This window comes from Pyrus communis, chromosome 7 (genome assembly GCF_963583255.1).
Source record: "Pyrus communis chromosome 7, drPyrComm1.1, whole genome shotgun sequence".
NCBI lineage: Eukaryota > Viridiplantae > Streptophyta > Magnoliopsida > Rosales > Rosaceae > Pyrus > Pyrus communis.
In genome coordinates, this window is record NC_084809.1 from 13,748,369 (window position 1) to 13,769,302 (window position 20,934).

Below are 20,934 nucleotides of genomic sequence, written 5' to 3' on the forward strand. Positions count from 1 at the left end.
CCTACAAACCACCCCAACTTCATTCTAATCCACCGAAGAAACATGCTTTAAATGAGCTCCAAATATTTACATAAGCAATGAGAAATTTTATTTTAAAGTTATTAATTTTTTAAAATACGTATACCATCATTTGCATAGTTACACATGATATATCACTTTATGTATTGTTTATACTGACAAATTTCTCCTCATTAAGAGTGATGCACGTATCCCATTGCATTTGCACCCCCACATCTCGCCTCATTTACAGGTATTTCCCAAGAAATTGGATCCTCTCCTGAGCCCAAGGAGAGGATCCTCCTGACCAAGGATCTTGAATCGTTGGATTTTCATCCAACGACTATAGTTATTATAACTTTAAAGGAACTCTTTTTTTGTAACCGTTGGATAAAAATCCAACGGTCCAAGATCGAGATCCTCTCCTTGGGGTCGGGATAGGATCCAATTCCATTTCCCAACGTTGGACATCCCTACATTCACGAAATGAAGACTGAGACCTCGATTGACACGCAATTAGAGCCCTAACGTCCATTGACTCTTCCTACTCCCATTATGGCGTCCTCATTCAAACCAGGAATCACGGGTCCTCGATTTTCAAATGTCTTAGCATAAATAAGCGTGTGGGTAGTCATTTGTGGGATGGTTTTGAACCTGAATAGTTGTTTAACTTTCTAATATTTGATGTAAATATTTCGATTCATATTTAATAATATCTACTTTTTGAAGGAAAAAAAAAAAAAAAAAAAAGCCTTTATTTATTTATCTTCCAGTTATAGAGTAAAAGGCAATTCCTGTGATTGGTTCTAAAAAAGTTTGGAGCATTTATCCTTGGATTTGGATCCGCTTCGGATCTTAATATCTGGAGCCTTCTCATCCACAAATCTGGATCACTGATTGATGTGCAAATCAAATCAATTTCGTTGGTTGCATGTGATGAGTCAAGAAAATGAATTAAAGAAGACCGTTGGATTCAATTTGTGTAGCTCACATTAATGGATGAGAAGGTTCCAAACACTAAGGTCCAGAGCAGATCCAAATCATTTATCCTTACCACCATAAACTATATAGTGTATGCGCATTGCTTATCATAGACCTCATCATTTGTAATGTGTTTTTTCATCTAATTCTGGTTAGCTTTTATAGTAAATATTTCTTTTTTAATTTAAAAACGAAAAGTAATCAGAATTAAATGAAAAAACATGTGACAAACGATAATATGTATGATGAGCATATAGCAAGAAATGGTTGATATACTTTCGAACATCATATGCGAGACGACTTTCCAGAAGTATTCTTATGAAGTCAACTTTCCAGAACAGTTTTGACTGGATACAGAGCCTATCACATTTTCTAATCAACCAGACATCATTTCTAAGGCGACTGTATACATTTCACATTCAGATCACTAATAACATTTAGCGTATCGACGGGAGAACGATGATATACTTCGGAACCAATCCGTGTGTTGTGCAGCCTTGCTCTTATATAAAATGAGATGCTACGGAACCAATATTCGGTGTCTTGTGTTCCAAAGATGTCACGGACAATGAAGCAACTCTTCCTCTTTGCAGCGCAGCTTGGTGGTTTTGCTTTCAATCTTTTGCTCCTAGTTCATGCCCAAGATCAATCAGGTATGAATTCTAAATACATTATTATAATAAAACTAAGGGTTTTATCGTAAATGATCTTTGAAATTGACCCACCCATCAAAATAGTCCCTGACCCCGTCCCTCTTCTCCACCATCAATTTCACAGTGAGCTCAATCATGCGGCCTTGAATATCTAAGAAAGCAACTCTGTTGTCTTCGTCGACCATTTTTCCCATGATTGAATCTTTTTGAGTTCTTGGTTTTAGTTTGTTTATTGGCCTCAAATCTGAAAGAAGAGGTGGCCGTGGAACAAAATCCAGGTCCCATGTGCTGCCATTGGCTATGAAAAGCGTAGGACAAAGGCCCATGAGATCTACCCCTTAATTATCCCCACAAAAATCCGAAAAATTGTTGAAAAAACAAATTATTGGTGGGGAAGAAGAAGATGAAGTACTGTTTTTTTTATTTATTTATAGTTTTTAATTATACACATAAAAATTATTTTTTATTATTTAAATATTTTCAATTCACATGGCAATATTTAATGGGAACATTTTTGCTCATCACTCTAAGACCATCTCTATTCAAAAGGGCTACTTTTAGACCCTGTTCAGATTATATCCCTACAAAAAATTATTTTTTTAATAAACAGTAACATGCTATATCTATATACAATATCCAGTCGAATGGTGCTATTTTTTTAGCTTCCTCAATAATTTATTATTTTAAGTTTGTTCTTCAATTTTCTTGGTTAATCGAATTAAACTCTTATATTAAAATAAAGTTTCCGAACATATTTTGAAGAGCACTTGTCGCTAAATGTTGTTTTGAGTTTTATGTTATTAAATATTTTAATTTTACTTGCATGTTAACAACTTAAACATTAAAATGAGATAAGATAGTATGGAATAATGAAAAGGATGTGAGAAATAATGTAGAAATGACTTAGGTATTTATAGGAAAAAATAGAATTTTTAATTTTTTCTTTTAAATTTCGTCTTAAGAATAAAAAATGATACATGACGTCAGCTAGCAACATAATTAGACCCAACTTTCAAGGCTGACTGGTTAACTCTGTTTGTCCAACCCTTTGGCCATTTGGCTATATTTTAGCTTGGTGGGTCCCAATTTTTTTTGCCCATCCTTCTAATGGAGATGGGTTTTGTGTCAAAATAAACTATGTTTTGACCTATAACCCTTTAATTAGTTTAGTTGGAGATAACCAAAACTCTAGGACACGCTCAGCACCCCCTCTAAAGATTGACATGTGTCCCATAAGAGAAACATGATTAACTATTAATAGTAAAAAAAAAAAAAAAAAAGGAATTAAGTCGTCCCTTCTTCTTCCCCAAATTCACAAGCCACTAATTCATGCTTGAAAACTTAACAGAGAAAATATTGTGACAGAATGACCATCTGTGATACTTATTTTTAAGAAATACATTGATCAATTTTTAATTTCAGAAATCAATTTCAAGGATCATTTGTTATAAAAACCCTAAAGTTAATAAACAATTAAGAACTCTTTTCTTATATTTGTAATATATCTGTGCCAGGCTTCATTAGCATAGATTGTGGCCTAGGGGAAGATTCCAGGTATAATGACGATCCGTCAGGCATTACCTATATTTCAGATGAAAACTTCGTAGCCACTGGTGAACGGAAGCTTGTGTTGCCTGAATACAGAAACAAGTATTCCCTGGCATACAACTCTCTTAGAAGCTTCCCTGAAGGAATCCGAAACTGCTACAAAATAAATGTTACAAGTAAAACCAAGTATTTGATCAGAGCAGGTTTCTTTTATGGGAATTATGATGAACAAAATGAAATACCCGAATTTGAGATACATCTTGGACCTAACTTGTGGGATACAGTGAAGTTTGAAACAGAGAATAATATCGAGCTTGAGCTCATACATGTCCCTCTGCGAAACTATGTACATGTTTGTCTGGTGGAGACAGGCTCCGGGGTTCCATTTATATCATCTATAGATCTCAGGCCTTTAACCGATGCCTCGTACAAAACAGAAAAAGGGTCCTTACCACTTCTCCGGCGGTGTGACACTGGTCTAAAATCTGGCCTTTGGGGATATAGGTAAGTGATTTACATGTTTCTATTGTTCTCAATTTAACCACATATACGGTATGGCAGGATCCTTTTTTTTTCACGAAATGATTTAGTGTTAAATAGTTGTAGAATCATTTATAATTAGCAATTTATATTCTGTCTAGTTTTCGAGGTAGGAAATATTACATTCATCAACATTGTATGCATGTATTGATGCAATACCTTTATTTGTATAGGTATCCATATGATATTCATGATCGATTCTGGAGTTACTTGGAGAACCAAGGCGCTTGGACAAATTTAAATACCTCATCCACCATCAATTCAGAATTCGAGTATCAACCGCCATCCATCGTGATGGGCACAGCTGCAACACCAAATACTTCAAATAGGTCGTTGAATATTTTCTGGGAGCCTGACACAGAAGTATATCATGTTTACTTGCACTTTGCAGAAGTTGGAAAGCTCCAACCCAACCAGTCTAGACAGTTCAACATTACGACAAACGGAGAGCTATGTAATGGGACACTTGCTCCTGATTATTTGTCCACAACGACAATATTCTGTACCGCTGAATCCTTGAGTGGATCAAGAGTACAAAATAATTTGTCAATTATAAAGACTGGAAACTCTACCCTTCCACCCATCCTCAATGCCTACGAGATTTATAAAGTGAAAGAATTCTTAATATCAGATACCAGCCAAGACGATGGTGAGTCATATTGATTCCTTACACAAGCTTATAAAGTTTATTGCCTCACCTAATATGTGAGTTTTATTAAGATCCTCTGTTTGCTTGTGAAAATATTAGTTGTGGCAATCACAAAGATCAAGTCAACCTATAATATTGAAAAGAACTGGCAAGGAGATCCTTGTAGCCCTCAAGTTTACTCATGGGATGGTCTAAACTGCAGCTATCATGGAAATGATCCCCCAAGAATTATATCCTTGTAAGTATAAATATCTTCACACCAAATTGCAGGTTAATTTTCAGTAATAATTTTATTGACGTTATGGACTTTGCAATCAGGAACTTGTCTTCCAATGGATTACAAGGGGAGATTTCTCCTTCTCTGTCAAATCTAACAATGATACAGACATTGTAAGTGTATCTAAATAATCTGTAATTTTGTGTGAAAACATATCTCGGTAATACTACGGCAAATGATCAACTATACCGAAAAAGAAATGACACGAATCATACTGGAAGAATTTCAGTCATCATAACCGTTTGTGTTAAATGAGTTGAGCTGCTCATTGCAGGGATTTATCAAACAACAACTTAAGAGGATCAATTCCAGAATTTTTGTCACAAATGCCGACGTTAAATGTCTTGTAAGTTATTTTGTTATAAATGTGTATGTGCGTGTGTGTGTTTTGTTATTGTCTTATAGGCTTATTTACGCATTTGAAACTCAATATGAGTCGTGCACCATGTAACTTAAATTGTGTCACTTAACTTCCTAAAACTCAACTTGTTTTTCACTTTACACATGCGGTCAAAGTCTGTTAAAAAATCCGTTAAAATTGGTGATATGATGCAAATATGACCCAGTTTTTGCACAAATGGATGCTACTAGAAAAAATGTCCGTGCATTGCTGCGGGACTTAAATGCACGAGCCTTAACTACATGAATAAGACACATTTAACCTTAAAAAAATTCAACATAATCATGAATGAACAAAAAGGATGCATATAGGAAATTATAAAAAGCATTGTAACCGTAGATCCAAGAAATTATAAAAATTCATCCAATCAAGAGACAATATAATAGTTGTGGGAAGGTGAGTACGGACCTAAGAATCTAAGATATACTTGATTTGCAATTCCATTATAATACAAAAATTGATACAAACATCTGAAATGAACATGAGGTCTACAAAGGTTTTAGAACTTACCAATAAATGACGCCGGAAGAAGGCGCAAATATGGCCCCGAAAATCCCAGAAGAAGCAGATGACTCCTTCGACCCGAAAAACTCATAAGTGAAGAAAGAAGACAACAACCCAGTTAGAAGACGACGTGCCTCTGAATTTCTTCCCACCAATCTGACTCCTCAACTTCAAATAAAAAAACATCAATTCAATTCGGTCTAATCGAGTGTAATCCCATTAATCAGTCAAACCCAATTTGGTCTCACCGAACGAAGAATGAACAGGAGGTGGCAATTTTGTAAATAAAACGAAATTTGGGCTGAAATCAGCCCCGGTAAGCTCGTAAATAAAGTGAAATGCACCCAAAATTGAACAGTGCCGTCCCCCTACTTTAAACTAAGTAAAGTAATGTGGATGCTACTTTTAAAAATAAAAAACTAAAATTCCCGGATGTGTTTTAAAATAGTGATGACCTTTTGTGAAAGGACGTCGGAGAGACACCATCGACATTGAGCAATTTTTATTTTCTATTTTAAATACAAATTTGTTGAAAGTACCTAATGATGACCTTTTATTTTCTTTTAAGTACATAAAACTCATTAACCTTTTAGTGTTATTTCAGATTCGTATCAATTATTTTTAATTTTCCAAATAAGTACCTAACCTATTGAAAATGTCATATTTATTAAGTCCCAATTAATTTTTTTATTAAATGTACATGTGGCAAAACTGAGTTCAACCTCTTGAAAATATTACATTTAAATCTCAGTTAATTTTTCCGTTAATCCTATATCTTTTTATATATATGTTCTCATTTAGAAAGCATGGTAACTATATATGTACTGCTTAATCTACCTTTGCAGAAATTTGGAGAATAACAACCTCACAGGCTCAATTCCGGCGGTACTCATTGACAGATGGAAGGATGGTTTCATATCAATAAGGTGCGCCACCCTTTTTTCTGCGGAACGAGGATATTTGTTGAAGAAAATAGAGAATACTATATATTAAAATAGAAAAAATAAATATCAACGAATATCAACGAACATAAATTAATAAAAGATATGTGAAAAGTAAAAATAGGTGCGTGGATAGCACATCCCAAAATATAATCCACCAGTCTTTTTTTCTTTTTTTAACTTCTTCCTTCCTAGAAATTTAAAATGATGTGCCATTCTGCAGAAACTTAAAGATATAAGAAAATGTGTTACAAGTTTTATTTGGGAATTATATGATCTTTTACCATAATTGATTAAACAATACAATATTATTTTCGTATGTCAGTTTGTGCGAAAATCCAAACCTATCCGGAAATGTTTCTTGCGACAAGAAGAAGAACAAGAAGTACAATTTTTTTGTTCTGATGATGATTGTTTCGGTTGTTGCACTGTCAGTCCTCTTACTAAGTGCAGCAGCTATCTGGTGTCGGGCTGCTTCTAAAAGGAAAAGGCGACTTGGTAAGATTCCATATTTGTTAATGTCATCTTCTTCTGCAATAAATAATCACAAACAGAAGGTTTTGATTGTATAAGATGCTTATGAAAAATGTTATGATTGCAGGAAATAGCACAGATGCAAATGTAGCCATTCAGCATGGGTCATTTGAGCGAAAAGGGAGACGGTTTACGTACTCTGAGATAGTACAGATTACAGAGGAATGCAAGAGGGTTCTTGGAAAAGGCGGCTTTGGAACAGTTTATCACGGCCACATAGACGACACTCAGGTAGCTGTCAAGATGCTTTCACCGTCATCAGTGCAAGGGTTTCAGGAATTTCTCACAGAGGCATGTTTGTCATATTAAATAAACAAATCCCACAGTTTTTAGGATCAATATTAATCTTATTAAATTACATGTAGCGCTTCTGAACTACTAAATTACAGGTTGATCTTCTTATGAGAGTTCATCATAGAAATTTGACAAGTCTTGTTGGATATTGCAATGATGAAACCAACATAGGCCTGATCTACGAGTACATGGCCAATGGAAACCTGCGAGAACATCTTTCAGGTTGATGCAAATGAAATTACTCAGTACTAAATTTGCCATTCATTTCTTAATTAACTAGTACTATAAAAATTTTTGGTAGTCCTTAATTTGATAATTCTATTTTCCTGGATCACCGACTTTATAAAATAAGATAGTTATATTTTTTTATGGACGCAGGTAGCAGATCAAATATCTTGAGTTGGGGAGATAGAGTTCAAATAGCAATAGAAGCCGCACAAGGTCTGTATAACTAACCAATCGTATTATTTAGGCACACAAAAATGATACACCTAATATAGGTGCGTCCCACATACAGCGGTACGTAAGGCTGAACTTTATTAGAGAGTATGTTAGCAAATCTTTGAGACTCTTGAGTTTTAGTAGCTTAAATACCAATCATTATTGATAACGAAATGGGATCTACTTTTTGAGAAGTTTTGTCTGGATTTTGAAAACAAGACTGGAGTATCTGCACTATGGCTGCAGTCCGCCTATAATCCACAGGGATGTGAAATCAACAAACATCTTGCTGAATGAAAAATTCGAAGCCAAACTCTCTGATTTTGGCATATCCAGAAGTTTCCCTACAGAGGATGGAACGCATATAACAACTGATGCCGTTGGCACTCCCGGGTACCTTGACCCTGAGTAAGAGTTTTTTTAATTTTTTTTGAGGCATCGTCTTTATGTCCTTACTGTATATGCAAACAAACTTAAATTATATAATCAACAAGAAGAATGAAGAAAGAAACTATAAATCATTTTGGAAAACATTTTATATTGGATGATACGATTTGAGGTATATGGTTTGGCTTGCAGGTATTACGCATCAAACAGATTGAATAAAGAAAGTGATGTTTATAGCTTTGGGATTGTACTGTTGGAGATTATCACAAGTCGACCTGTTTTTTCTAGAACGCATGAGCGGAGTTACATCAGTGAATGGTTCAGTTTCATGCTTCAAAAAGGAGACATTTACAGTCTTGTTGATCCGAGGTTAGAAGGAAAATTCAATATTAACTCAGTCTGGAAAGCTGTGGAAATAGCAAATGCATGCGTATCTCCAACTGCCATCGAAAGGCTAAGCATGAGTCAGGTAGTGGCGGATCTAAAGGAGTGCTTGGCAACAGAAGTCGCTCGAGCAAACCCGAGGCATGAAACTGAAACAAAAAATTCCATTGCTATGCTACACCCCTCACTTAGGTAGTAGTACTAAATATCTCAACCAAATATATAAAGAGAGAGTTTGGGATGCATTATTTTCCTCTTTGTAATAAATACCGTAGTCTTTTTTATGGACTGCAACTATTTCATAATCACATGACGTGCGTCTTTTCGTGAGAAAGGCGAAAATGAAGATGTGATCTAAACAACTATTATGTTGTTTGCCATTGAAGGTCCTAGCGATTAAGGATTAAGTTTAAATCAACTTCAAGTAGTTAATGATTGGTATCAAGAGAGTTTATTTAGATGTTCATTTTTCTAATTAAACAATAATGTCAAATCCACTTGAGCATTGCTATTATGAAAAGATAACGTTGTGAATACATTGATACAAAAATTGTAGGTACAATAACTTAGGGGTGTTGGAGAACAATTCAGAAATAAACAAAAAATAACATAAATAAACAGAACTTGAAATTCTAATATTTTATTAACCAAAAATACTTGATGTGCATAATGAAATTATACAATAAATACATAAACTAATATAAGAATATCAATGATACTAACTTGATCACAGAAGGTAAAGGCTGGCGTAAAAGCTATGTCCTTCAAACAGTATTTTCGTCCCACTCTTGTGCTTGTGGTTCTACAACGTCTGCTCGACCAGGATTCAACTATCTAATTCTACAACCCGCACTGGATTCTAGAATTCTAGCTAATTTGCTTTGTGTGCTTACTCTCTGGAAATTTCGTACAGAAGAAAAAGAGGAAGAAAAGATTATCTCACTTGAATACTGTGATTGCAAATATATAGGTTGTTTTACACCCTTTCAAATACTTGTTCAGTGTATTTGAAAGTACACAACTCTTTCTAATAGCTATGTCTATTTAATCAAAACGTTTTTTTAATTAATAAATTAATTAAAAACTTAATCCAAAAATTAAAATTAATGAATCTGATTAATTTTAAATTCCAAGGCCCAAAGGCCCTTGTCTTGATTAATTAATATTAATTGTATTTATGCTATATTATATTCAAGTCTAATTCACACAACCATAAAACCTAAGGCCCTTGTCTTGACTAATTAATATTAATTGTATTTAGGCTATATTATATTCAAGCTTAATCCACGCAACCATAAGGCCCAAGGCCCTTGTCTTGATTAAATAATATTAATTGTATTTAGGCTATATTATATTCAAGCCTAATCCACACAACCATAAGACCCAAGCCTTCAATCCATTTCCAAATGGTCCAAGTTCTAATTACTAAGAAGAAGGAATAAGCCTACATAATGGCTAGTGAAAAATTATTGTTGACCAATGTGAGACAAAAGGGTTTCAAACTCCTACAAGGGGGACATGAAGCCTTATCTTAACACAATATCAATAAGTTCACACGAGTTAGGTAATCATTACTAAGTAGCTACTATAAATACTTATAAATATCAGATCCACAGCCCAACGGTTGTTAAGATCTTCGTCCAATGATTTGAAATTCGAACATGGAGTACATAGAAGTTCATGAAACTATTAAACTTCTCCAGCATATGAAAATATACAACAGGTTACTAATTTTTCATTGAAGCTTCTTATGTTAGTTTGCAAGAGAAATCCAAACACTTAGAGCCTAATACTTTCTTCAAAACTTTCCACATAAACAGTTAAATTTTTTTACTTTCGTGACTTGACAGTCTGAATGTGATTTAAAGATTTCCTAGAGCTCAAGTGCCAGTCAGTAAGTTTGTGGCACATGCAACTTTGTCAACCTAACTCTTGCCCTTTGTTTCAGTACTCCCCTAAACCCACGGTCCAAGTCTTCAAGTACAAATGTTTTTACTTGTCAACCTAACTCTCCCCCTTTGTTTCAGTGCTCCCCTAAACCCACGGTCTTTCAATTCTTCACGTACAAATGTTTCAACTTGTCAACCTAACTCTTCCCCTGAATGCAAACAAGGGTATGACCATTCCGATGTAGGTGCCTCATTAAAACCTCGTTAGGTTAGCAAAAACTACCAAAAATTACTATTTGCCCTACAAACCAAAATTCGTCAAGTAAATGAATTTTACCCGACAAAATTTTGGTCCGCAAAAACTGGTCATCATTTAGGTTTTGTCAGAGACTTTCCGTGGCAAAGTGAGTCGGTTGGGCAAGAGAGTTTTTGTCGGGCACACATTTGGCGCCAAGGGAAAAAAATGGTGCGTAGTGTGTGAAATCTTCCCCGATGAATCATAAAAGGATCCATCGCACAAAGGTTTAATTAGGTTTTGGGATTTATGATTTTGTTTCATCCCATAAGTGTTATAGCCATCGAGCAAATTGAGTGATAGGGTTGGCATATTAAATTCCTTCGATGATTAACGCATTCTACGAAACTAGTTTGTACGATCCAATTGACAAGTTTTTTTGTATATACTTCGAGATCTGATAACCTGTAAAGGAACACACAACCATGAGTAAGCCCTGGACCGAGGGTGTGCCAATTCAAGGCTCTCCGATGGTCAAGTTAGTAAGAAATATTAAGACTCAAGCAGGTAAGATAATAAGTGAGTAGTGATTGTGTTACCAAAGAGGAAGCCTAGAAGGGTGTATTTGTAACAGTCAAGGAGATGACCTTTTAGGATAGTAGAATATGTATTAAACCAGGAGAACCTATGATGATATCTAGGAAGTAGATATTGCATCCTCTTAGGTTTCCAAATCTTGTGGAACAAGAATGGTCTATCTGAAAAAAGTCAATGGATCTCACCCACTGATTCTGAAGCAGGACGATAGTAGCATCGTTCATCCTTTTAGTCAGCAACGCTATGGAGGCTGTTGATTCCATAACCGAACTTCTGAGGTAGGCGTATTACGATCCGTCTTACTTCGATCTTCGAAAATCATGGTCCCACAAATGCCCCTAACTAGACATCAAAAGGGAATTGTTCCCCTTAAATACAAAGACCATGCACTTCGGAATAAATGAGAATATGTACCGCTTTCTTCTTTTCAGATGCGTAGCGTCTTAACTTCGTTTCTTGTGAACTTTTGTAGCAATAGAAGCTGCACAAGGTCTACAACTTCATAATCTTTTTTTAATTAGCTAGCATATCGTCTCTATGATCTTCTCAATTATCTTTGGCAAGTGATGTCTTAATTTATAAATGCAGGATTGGAGTATCAGCACTATGGTTTTAAGCCACCTATAATCCACGGGGATGTGAAATCATCAAACATATTACTCAATGAAAGTTTCCAAGCCAAAATATCTGATTTCTAAATGTCCAGAAATTTTCTTACGGAGGACGGTTCTCATATATCGACGCGTGTTGCTAGAACTCCAGGGCACCTTGACCCCTAGTAAGTAATTCTTGCTCTCAGTGCTTGTTTGGGAGTCGCTTCTAAGTGTTTGGCAAATATTTAAAATTTCTTTAAACAGTTCCTAGACATTAGATCATTGTGAACGGTTAAGATTAAAAGCCTTGTATTGTCTGCTAGATAGAAAATCTGATAGAGGATCCAGATATAGAGAGAAGGATATATCTATATATAGCTTTTTGGATTAAGTACCTAAACCTCCTTTCCAAAAAAAAAAAACATTTTAGTGTCATTCCAAATTGATCTCAATCTTTTTAAACATTCTAAGCAAATACCTAACTCAATAAAAATGCCACATCCGTCAAGCCCCAGTTAATTTTTCAAAAATAGATTCTATTCAACCACCACTTTGGTATATCATGGACAATATTAATATTAGTTGCCCCAAAATCTAAATTTCAAACATAGATTATATAATATGGAACCCAATGATCAAACCGGTATTGAATTGAATCAGAAATGGACCCAAATCAAAATTACATTAGGAGGGCAATATCTTAATAAAGAAGAGGGTTAAGAATTCAGATAGGGTTTCAAGGAGTTTGTTTATATTCATATGGTTTCCTCTTTCGCCGATTCCCGGCTCGTAAAGCTTCTAGTTTTTCTTTGTGGGCGGTGAAGATGGTGGTGTTGCATCATGGCAGCCCATGCCATGATGCAACCTCCATAACCTTCGTCTCGAAGTTGGTGGCTTGAGTAGTAGGGTGAAGTTGATGGTTTTGCGATAGGTTTACAGGTGATGGCATGATGAGGGTTGTGGTAACCATTAGTTGGGTGGAGACTATGCTTCCATGACCTTCTATTGATTTTGGAGACAAACTAAGTCTAGTTAATTTAACAGATTTTTAACTGGAACTTAATGGATGTGACATTTTCAATAAGTTGGGCACTTGTTTGGAAAGTTTTAAAAGGTTGAAACCAATTTGGAATTATACTAAAAGATTGGGGGACTTTAGTACTTAATCCTAGTTTTTTTCACCTATCATTATATATGGCTACACATAAACATTCAAAAGATAATGACTTGAGTTGCATGGTCTATATTGCAGTACTACTTATCAAACAGGTTAAATGAGAAAAGCAATATCTATAGCTTTGGGGTTGTGCTGTTGGAGATTATCACTAGTAAACATGTTTTTATCAAAAACACATGATCACATTAGTGCTTGGGTTGTTTTCTTGCTTGAAAAGGGGACATTAACGGGATCTTTGATTCGAGAGTGGACAAGAACTTCAATGTTAGCTTTGGCTGGAAAGCTTTGGAAATAGCAATGGCATGTGTATCTGCAGATGCCACCAAAAGGCCTACCATGAGTGAAATAGTGGTGGGAATAAAGGAGTGTTTGGCAACAGAACTAGCTCGAGCAAAGTAGAGTGGCAATGAAACTGAATAGGAAGTTCCGTTGAGATGATGTCTAAGATGAAATCAATCTCTATGGAATTGGAAAGTGCCTCAGTTAGATAGTACAAGTAGACCTATCTTGATAAAAGAGGAAATTGTAGTAATGGTCCTTCAACTTCAATCTGATTGGAGTAATGATCCCTTAACTAAAATTCGTGATTATTTGTCCCTTAACTCATCAAAACGTGCAACTATGGTCCTTTTCATTCACTTTATCAGAACCTTCATCAAAATAAGTCACATGCCACACACGTGAAGCTGAATTAAAGGGGCAAACATAGAAACCCAAATGAGAAAGTAGCAATGGTCCCTCAACTTTTATCCAATTGGAGAAATAGTCTCTCAACTTTAACCTAATTGGAGCTCTGGTCCCTTAATTTTAACCCATATAACAATGGTCCTTCCACCATGACTCATTTTGACGAAAGTTCTAACGGAGTTGACGAAAGGACCATAATTGCACATTTTGATGAGTTAAATGACCCATGATCACGGATTTTAGTTGAAAGACCATTACTTTAGATATTCTCCATTTTATTGCCCGAGCTAGCCCACTTTTGTGTCACGAGCCTGACCCTATGTCTAAGTCCAAAAGAGACTAGCATGTTCTAAACCCAGATGCCTGCTCAGCGAATTTGTGACCATCGAAATTATCTTTTTTCTCTTTTAGTTTTAATGCAATGTTTTTTATATAAATGTTGGATTTATCTAATAGGCTTAAATGTCAAAATGGTCCCTGTGTTAGTCCTTTGGCCAATTTAGTCTCCATGTTTCTAGTTCGGCCAATTTAGTCCTCGTGTTTATCTCTGTTAACCAATTAAGAACATTCCGCGCAATCTTTGTTAAAAATTTAACAATATTCACAACAACAAAATTGGTCTTTTGCGGCGCACAAAAAGCACCGTAAACAGTTATTTACGACGTGAGCCCCCAAGCAATAAAAGCCCCAAAGATGTTTTGTCACATATGACGTTCTCTAGTAGCCGTGAATAATTTAAGCAAAACGTGTCGTAAATGCTCTTTAAGGAGTGCCTTGCACGCCTTAATTGGTATTAAATACAACATTAATAAAGTGTCTTAATACTGCAAAAACAATTACGGCATACATGTGTGTCATAATTTATATTTGATACGACGCCTGTTGAATGTCGTAATACTGTGAAAGCAATTACGGCACACGTTGTACGTCATAAAAAAAGACTACCATCAACAATTACTACTAATATTGCAGCTGGAGTTTACATTTATTTTTATTTTTACCAATTCATCTTAAGCAAACCGAACTTCATAACATCTAAATTAATATTGTAAGGAACACAAAATAAAGATAACAACAATCACCACAAACACATTAGACTCCAAATACTTAAATTAATTAGTAGAAATTGTCAATTACAGTACAATTGAAGGTTTTGACACAAACAAAAAATGTTTTGTTCCTCTTTACAACTGATGCACCTAAAGTTGACAGAGGAAACAAATCATGACTATAAAGCAGCATCACCCCCCCCCAAAAAAAAAAAAAAAAAAAAAAAAAAAAAAAAAAAAAAAAAAGCAAACTCCCAAGCTCATCCTCCATGTCCACTGCCCATAGATCATCCAATTTGATCACAAAAGAGCACCATACCAACAAAAAACAAAGCAATTCCTTTTTAAGTGCTGGGCTAATTCTCAAATCTGTAGGACCAAAATATATAACTTAGTAAGTGACAGAAAAACAAGAAATATCTAAAGTGACAGTCACTCAACTAAATTAATCATCCATGTCTTAAGTTGTTAAGGCTACAACTTCCATTGACATTAAGGCTACAACTTAGATATCCAAAGCATCCATGTCTTTGGTTAGATATAATACTCATAGCCAACAAACTCAAAGAAATATTACCAAAATAATCAAATCATGCACCAGTTCACGCTACATCGTGACGAAGATACATTCAAGAAGACACTTTGACACAACAGTGAAAAATTAGAAAATGGGTAAGAGCTGCAATAACACCATAGTATTACAATAATCCATGAAAGCTTAACCAAATTTGTTAACAAGAAAGCATGCAGGACGAGGACCAAGGAAAAAAGAACCAATTGAAAACACCGATAACAGCCTAAAAGAAAAGGGGAACATTTTCATGCTATAAAATAGAACACCTTTTGAGATTTATAAAAAGGCATACCATTAGCACCCCCTTGGGTACTACCTGATGTTATAACAGCAGCAACCCTACTGTTTGAAGTTATAACAGTAACAACCTTAATTTGTGGATTGTCTATTGATGCCTCACTTGAAAAGTCACAATGGATTCGCTTCCTCTTTCTTGCCACAATGATATTCTTCGAGAAAAAAAATTAACAAGGTTAAATTATGCATCACATTAGTAGCTTCTCCAATTGCCATAACTATATGAAAATGCAAAAATCAAAACATGCAAGTACTCACATTAGTTTCCATATCTATTGCGCTTTGAAAACTATGTAACATCTCAACCTATTATATAAAAATATTCTCAATTAAAATAGAAAAATATATAATTTCAAAATGAAAAATAAATAAACAAACTTACCATGACATCCACCTTGTCCTTGACCCGACCCCAACCCTAGCCACACATGCAGGCAACTCGATGAACATGTCTCTAGATCCACCATGACCCTACTTGTCACCGCGCGAGTTCCATCTTTGTAGTCACAAGAAAATTAACCCCGACTACCTTGCCTCTGACCATGTAATGAGAAACATACCTCAATTAAGAGAGCCATACATTCCCTTTCTCTTTATTTAAATTTAAATATACAGAAAATGCAAATCAATGAGAAATGACACACATAAGAGATAAAACTTCTAATCTAAAAAATTCTTAGGGTTGTGACATAGAAAAGAGTGGGGGTGCAAGAAAATTGGGAGAGTAGAGAACGTTAGGGAGGAGGTCGGAATTTTTTAATAGAGATTAGATGGAAAGTCCTTAATTGGCTAACAAAGATAAACACGAGGACCAAATTGTCCAAATTGAAAATACAGGGACTAAATTGACCCTATGACTATAACGCAGGGACCATTTTGACATGTAAACGTATCCAATATAAATCAACCTTTAAGTGGTCTACTACATGTAATAGGAATGTAATATTGGAGAATAATGTAGATTGTGATTTGAACTCTTAAGGTATCAATCTTATATTAAGTGTCTTATATTGATAGAGTCCTTAATTACTTGTGATTATGATACCTCACTTGGTAGCTAAGAAAGTGGGATTAGGTTCCCTTATGGACGGAAACCCTAGTTCTTAGCTTGAACAAATACTAAGGTCCTTGCAAATCTTAGTTACACATAACATAATATTTCTCTTAAAGTAGTTGTATTCGGCTAGGTATTTGAAGAAGATCTTGGTTATCACAGCCTCCACCCACTACTACAAAACCATTTATTAGTGTCGCTATGATAACCAACAAGAAACGTGTATTACTATCGGATATTAAGCAAAATCCGACAGAAAATGGATGCAGTGGCGGATATAATAAGCGACAGAATTGCCTGCATCAGGAAATGAATTTTCCGACAGAAAACACTCTAAAACCGACAGAAATTGTGTCGGCTATAACCGATAGAGAATATATTAATAATGAATAAATAAAAGCATTTTGTGTCGGATAAAACCGACAGAAAATATATAAAACTGACAGAACTTGTGTCGGCTATAACCGACAGAGAATATATTAATAATAAGTAAGAGCGTTATATGTTGGATAAAACCGATAGCAAATATATTAATAATAAAAAAATATAAAAAGTTCATCATCTCTTTTATCATTTTTCCGTTCTAATGTTCTGAGCTCTTCCCTTTTATCATTTTTCCGTTCTAATGTTCATTCTCATGCCTATGTGGTTTATCCATTTCATCCCGGTAATTACCTTTTTCCCATTCTCTACGCCCATTCTCAGGCTTTGTTTCATTCCTCTGGCTACCCCTGTCTCTCTCTATCAATCCCCTTCTTCATCAGAACTTTCTCTGCCTCTAGGATCCCTCTTAGTGGACTTTTCCCTATTTACATCTTTATGACGCTCATCATGTCGCTTAGTTCTACTTCTACGATGACGATATTCACCTCTCGCATCATCATCACTCGAATCACTACTATATCTTCTAGCCATTATCTTATAAAGCTGAAAACTTCAAAAGAGACTAAAAAACCAACAGCTCACCAATTTCCACCACCCGTTACTCAAATCCCTACCATAAATGACATCACACCGTTAGTGATTACGCCTATAGTGGTGCTGAAAGATTCAACACAAGTATAATGCATATAATTCACGAAAACTTTCTCGACTGTGATACTAGAGAGGATGACACATATATAACCATCCACAATGACCAAAATTACCATATGTTGTATGCTTGATTTACTTAATTTTGATGTTCCGTAATCACACATTCGCAATTTTTGGGTGTTTGAATTTCACTTAGACGAATCTAGATTCCAGTGAGATTGAAAAATAACCACTCTTTCACTTTTCCAATTACGAAAACAGAAAACAGTATACAGCGTTAAAGGATTTAAGCTGCAAATTGAAATACAGCTTAAATTCCCAATAACCAATAACCATATTAGTGCATTACCATATGATTCTATACTAATTAAACAAAAAATCGTCTTAAATAATTAATTAGGTTTAGGGATTATAGATTTAGGAATTAAAAAATTTACCTAAATATATATATGTCGGCCAAAGAATGGCTGGCTAGGGTGGTTGGTTGCTGGCGTGGCTGCACTACACTGGCTGGGAACAACACCTTTGCTCCTATTCCGTTCCGTTTCAAGGTGCTGGGAATTTGGGGGCAGAGTAGCACCACGCTGCTCTCTAATTGGCAAAGGCAAAATAAAAAGGAAACAGAGATGGAATTTTTTTTTTTGTTGGGGGGGGGGGACACAAGCGGTCCCCCACTATACATAAAACATATACAAAACGACGCCGTTTCGTTTATTTTTTTATTTTTTTTATTTTTTACCACGACCAAAACGACGTCATTTTGGCCTAGATTTAAAAAGAAAAGAAAAAATATCACCTAGCTCTGCTGCTGCGCAGCAGAACCAGATCAATTTGATCAGTGGGGGCATTGGAATGCATACAATTTAATTAGTGTTACTCATAGTGGGGGACAAGCGGTCCCCCACTATACATAAAACATATACAAAACGACACCGTTTCGTTTACTTTTTTTTTTTAATTTTTTTTACCAAGACCAAAACGACGTCGTTTTGGCCTAGATTTAAAAAGAAAAAAAAATCACCTAACTCTGCTGCTGCAACCAGATCAGTTTGATCAGTGGGGGCATTGGAATGCATACAATTTAATTAGTGTTACTCATGGGGAATTGGAATGCATACAATTTTTTAAATTAAAAACAAATCTCAGTGGGGACATCCGCCCCCCCTAAGCCCATTGTAGCTTTGCCCTTGGCAATGGCGAATCTATGAAATATTATTAGGGGGTCAGTAAAAATAGCGCTTGTGCAGTGCATAAATTTTTTTAACAGAAATAGCATGTATATCGTCATTTCTTCGAGTCTTGGTAGGTGCCTCCTTTGCATGGGTAACTAACATGTTTCAAGCTACTCCCATATGAATACTTAACAAATGAACACAATTATCTTAAACACACCAACAAATTGATTGATATCAATACATCCCATTAATATGTTTGTCCAAGAATGATGATGTTTTGTTTATTCTCTGAGATTATCATTTCATTTCCTTTGCATTTTTGGATAGTCTTTTACTTGGTTCCTTTTTTTTTTTCTTCGTACAATTGTAATCACAACTAACAAACAAGTCAGAGATAAATAATATTAGCACTAGACTTTATATACCACGTCAGTAGTCATATATTTAACTTGTGTTATAGCTTAGAAAATATATAGAACCATCCACAAATCTTTATCTAATCCACGAATAATGTCTTGAAACTAATTAATTCGTGGGGTTTAGTAGTATTGTAATTCTAGAGTGTCAACCATACAACGACAGTCGCAACTTGCATCAAAGTATTCTCTATCCCAACCCGTAAACTGGGGTAGAAGAATCAACCCTCCCAAACTCAACAACACGTGTTTGGATAGTCTTTTACTTGGTTCTTCTTCTTTTTTTCTACAATTGTAATCACAACTAACAAACAAGCCAAAGGTAAATAATATTAACACTAAATTCTAAAGGGGCAGCACCTCTCTAATGCATTTATCAAGCAGTTGGAAAGCATATATGAAGGACAACTCCAACCTTCAGAAGAACAACACCCAAATCATTCATGAAGATTCATCAGAGTTCGGAGGATCAACTGACCCTCCTTTCCCCTAAGTCGGTCCGCAAAGTGATATGTACGCACCCCATAGCATTTACAATACCATGACTCGCCTCATTTACAGGAATTTTCCAACCTTGGACATCCCTAGAATCACGAAGTGAAGATGGACACCTCGATTGATACCGAATCAGCGCGCTAACGTCCATTGACTCTTCCTCCTTAATTTATTTATCTTCCAGTCATAGAGTTAGACTCTAAAAGGCAATTTCCGTTATTGGTTCTAAAAAAATTGGGAGCATTTTTTCTCACCATCATAAATTATAGGCTTTTTAGTCAAAATGGTCCATGAGATTTTCATAACATTTAAAATCAATAGAAGTGGTCCCTGAGATTGTCTATCATTCATTATTTTGGTCATTCCATTAAAAAACTCTGTTAAGTGGTCCCTGAGCTTTTTAACAGAATGACCACAATGATGGATGGTGGACAATCACAAATACCAAAGTTATGAGTTATACCCTCAACTTAACGGAGTTTTTTAACGGAATCACCAACATACTAGATGGTGAACAATCTCATGGACCACTTCTATTGATTTTCAATCTCAGAGACCAAAGTTATGTGTTATGCAAAACTCAATGATCATTTTGACTAAAAAGCCTAAACTATATAGTGTATGCTCATTGCTCATCATATACCTCATTATTTGTTACATGTTTTTTCATCTAATTCTGATTAGTTTTCACATTAAATGTTTTTTTTTAATTTAAAAAAAAAAATTAATCTAGATTAAGTGAAAAGACACGTGACAAATAATAATGTGTATGAGCATAGAGTAAGGAAAGTGATGATATACTTTGGAACATCATATGCTAGACGACTTCCCTGAACTATTCTTATGAAGTCAACTTTCCAGAATAGTTTTAGGGCTGGTTTGGTATTGCTGTGCTTTGAAAAAAAACTGATTCTGCTGTGCTGTGAGAATAAGCGGCTGTGAAATAAAACAGCAGAGTGTTTGGTAAACTTTTTGGTAAAAGTGCTTTTGAAAAAAAAAACAGTATTATAGTGTTTGGTAAACTTTTATGTAAAACAGATGTGAAAAAAAAAACCGATTTTTCAAAGTTGGGTTTTGCAGCTTCTTGTTTTTGGCTTTTTTTCACCCAAAACTGTGAAAAAAAGCTGAAGC

The 20,934-nt window shown here is 35.2% G+C and overlaps 1 protein-coding gene across 1 annotated transcript; it reads left to right on the top strand.

Moving 5' to 3' along the window:
* The first annotated feature begins 1,436 nt into the window (after positions 1–1,436).
* Positions 1,437–9,176, top strand: LOC137739724 (LRR receptor-like serine/threonine-protein kinase IOS1). The gene is made up of 13 exons (XM_068479406.1): positions 1,437–1,631; positions 3,146–3,683; positions 3,893–4,368; positions 4,468–4,606; positions 4,687–4,758; positions 4,920–4,991; positions 6,395–6,475; positions 6,816–6,988; positions 7,092–7,315; positions 7,414–7,540; positions 7,697–7,763; positions 7,979–8,167; positions 8,339–9,176. Exons 1-13 carry the CDS (start codon positions 1,496–1,498, stop codon positions 8,724–8,726), a joined length of 2,682 nt encoding a protein of 893 aa, XP_068335507.1. The 5' UTR covers positions 1,437–1,495; the 3' UTR covers positions 8,727–9,176.
* Positions 9,177–20,934: the final 11,758 nt, after the last annotated feature.

Bases quoted from the DNA above. Each gene is read 5' to 3' on its own strand.
- LOC137739724 (XM_068479406.1), top strand. From the start codon at position 1,496: ATGCTACGGAACCAATATTCGGTGTCTTGTGTTCCAAAGATGTCACGG. The intron at 4,607-4,686 runs GTAAGTATAAAT...CTTTGCAATCAG, and splicing joins CCCCCAAGAATTATATCCTT to GAACTTGTCTTCCAATGGAT. The intron at 4,759-4,919 runs GTAAGTGTATCT...TGCTCATTGCAG, and splicing joins CTAACAATGATACAGACATT to GGATTTATCAAACAACAACT.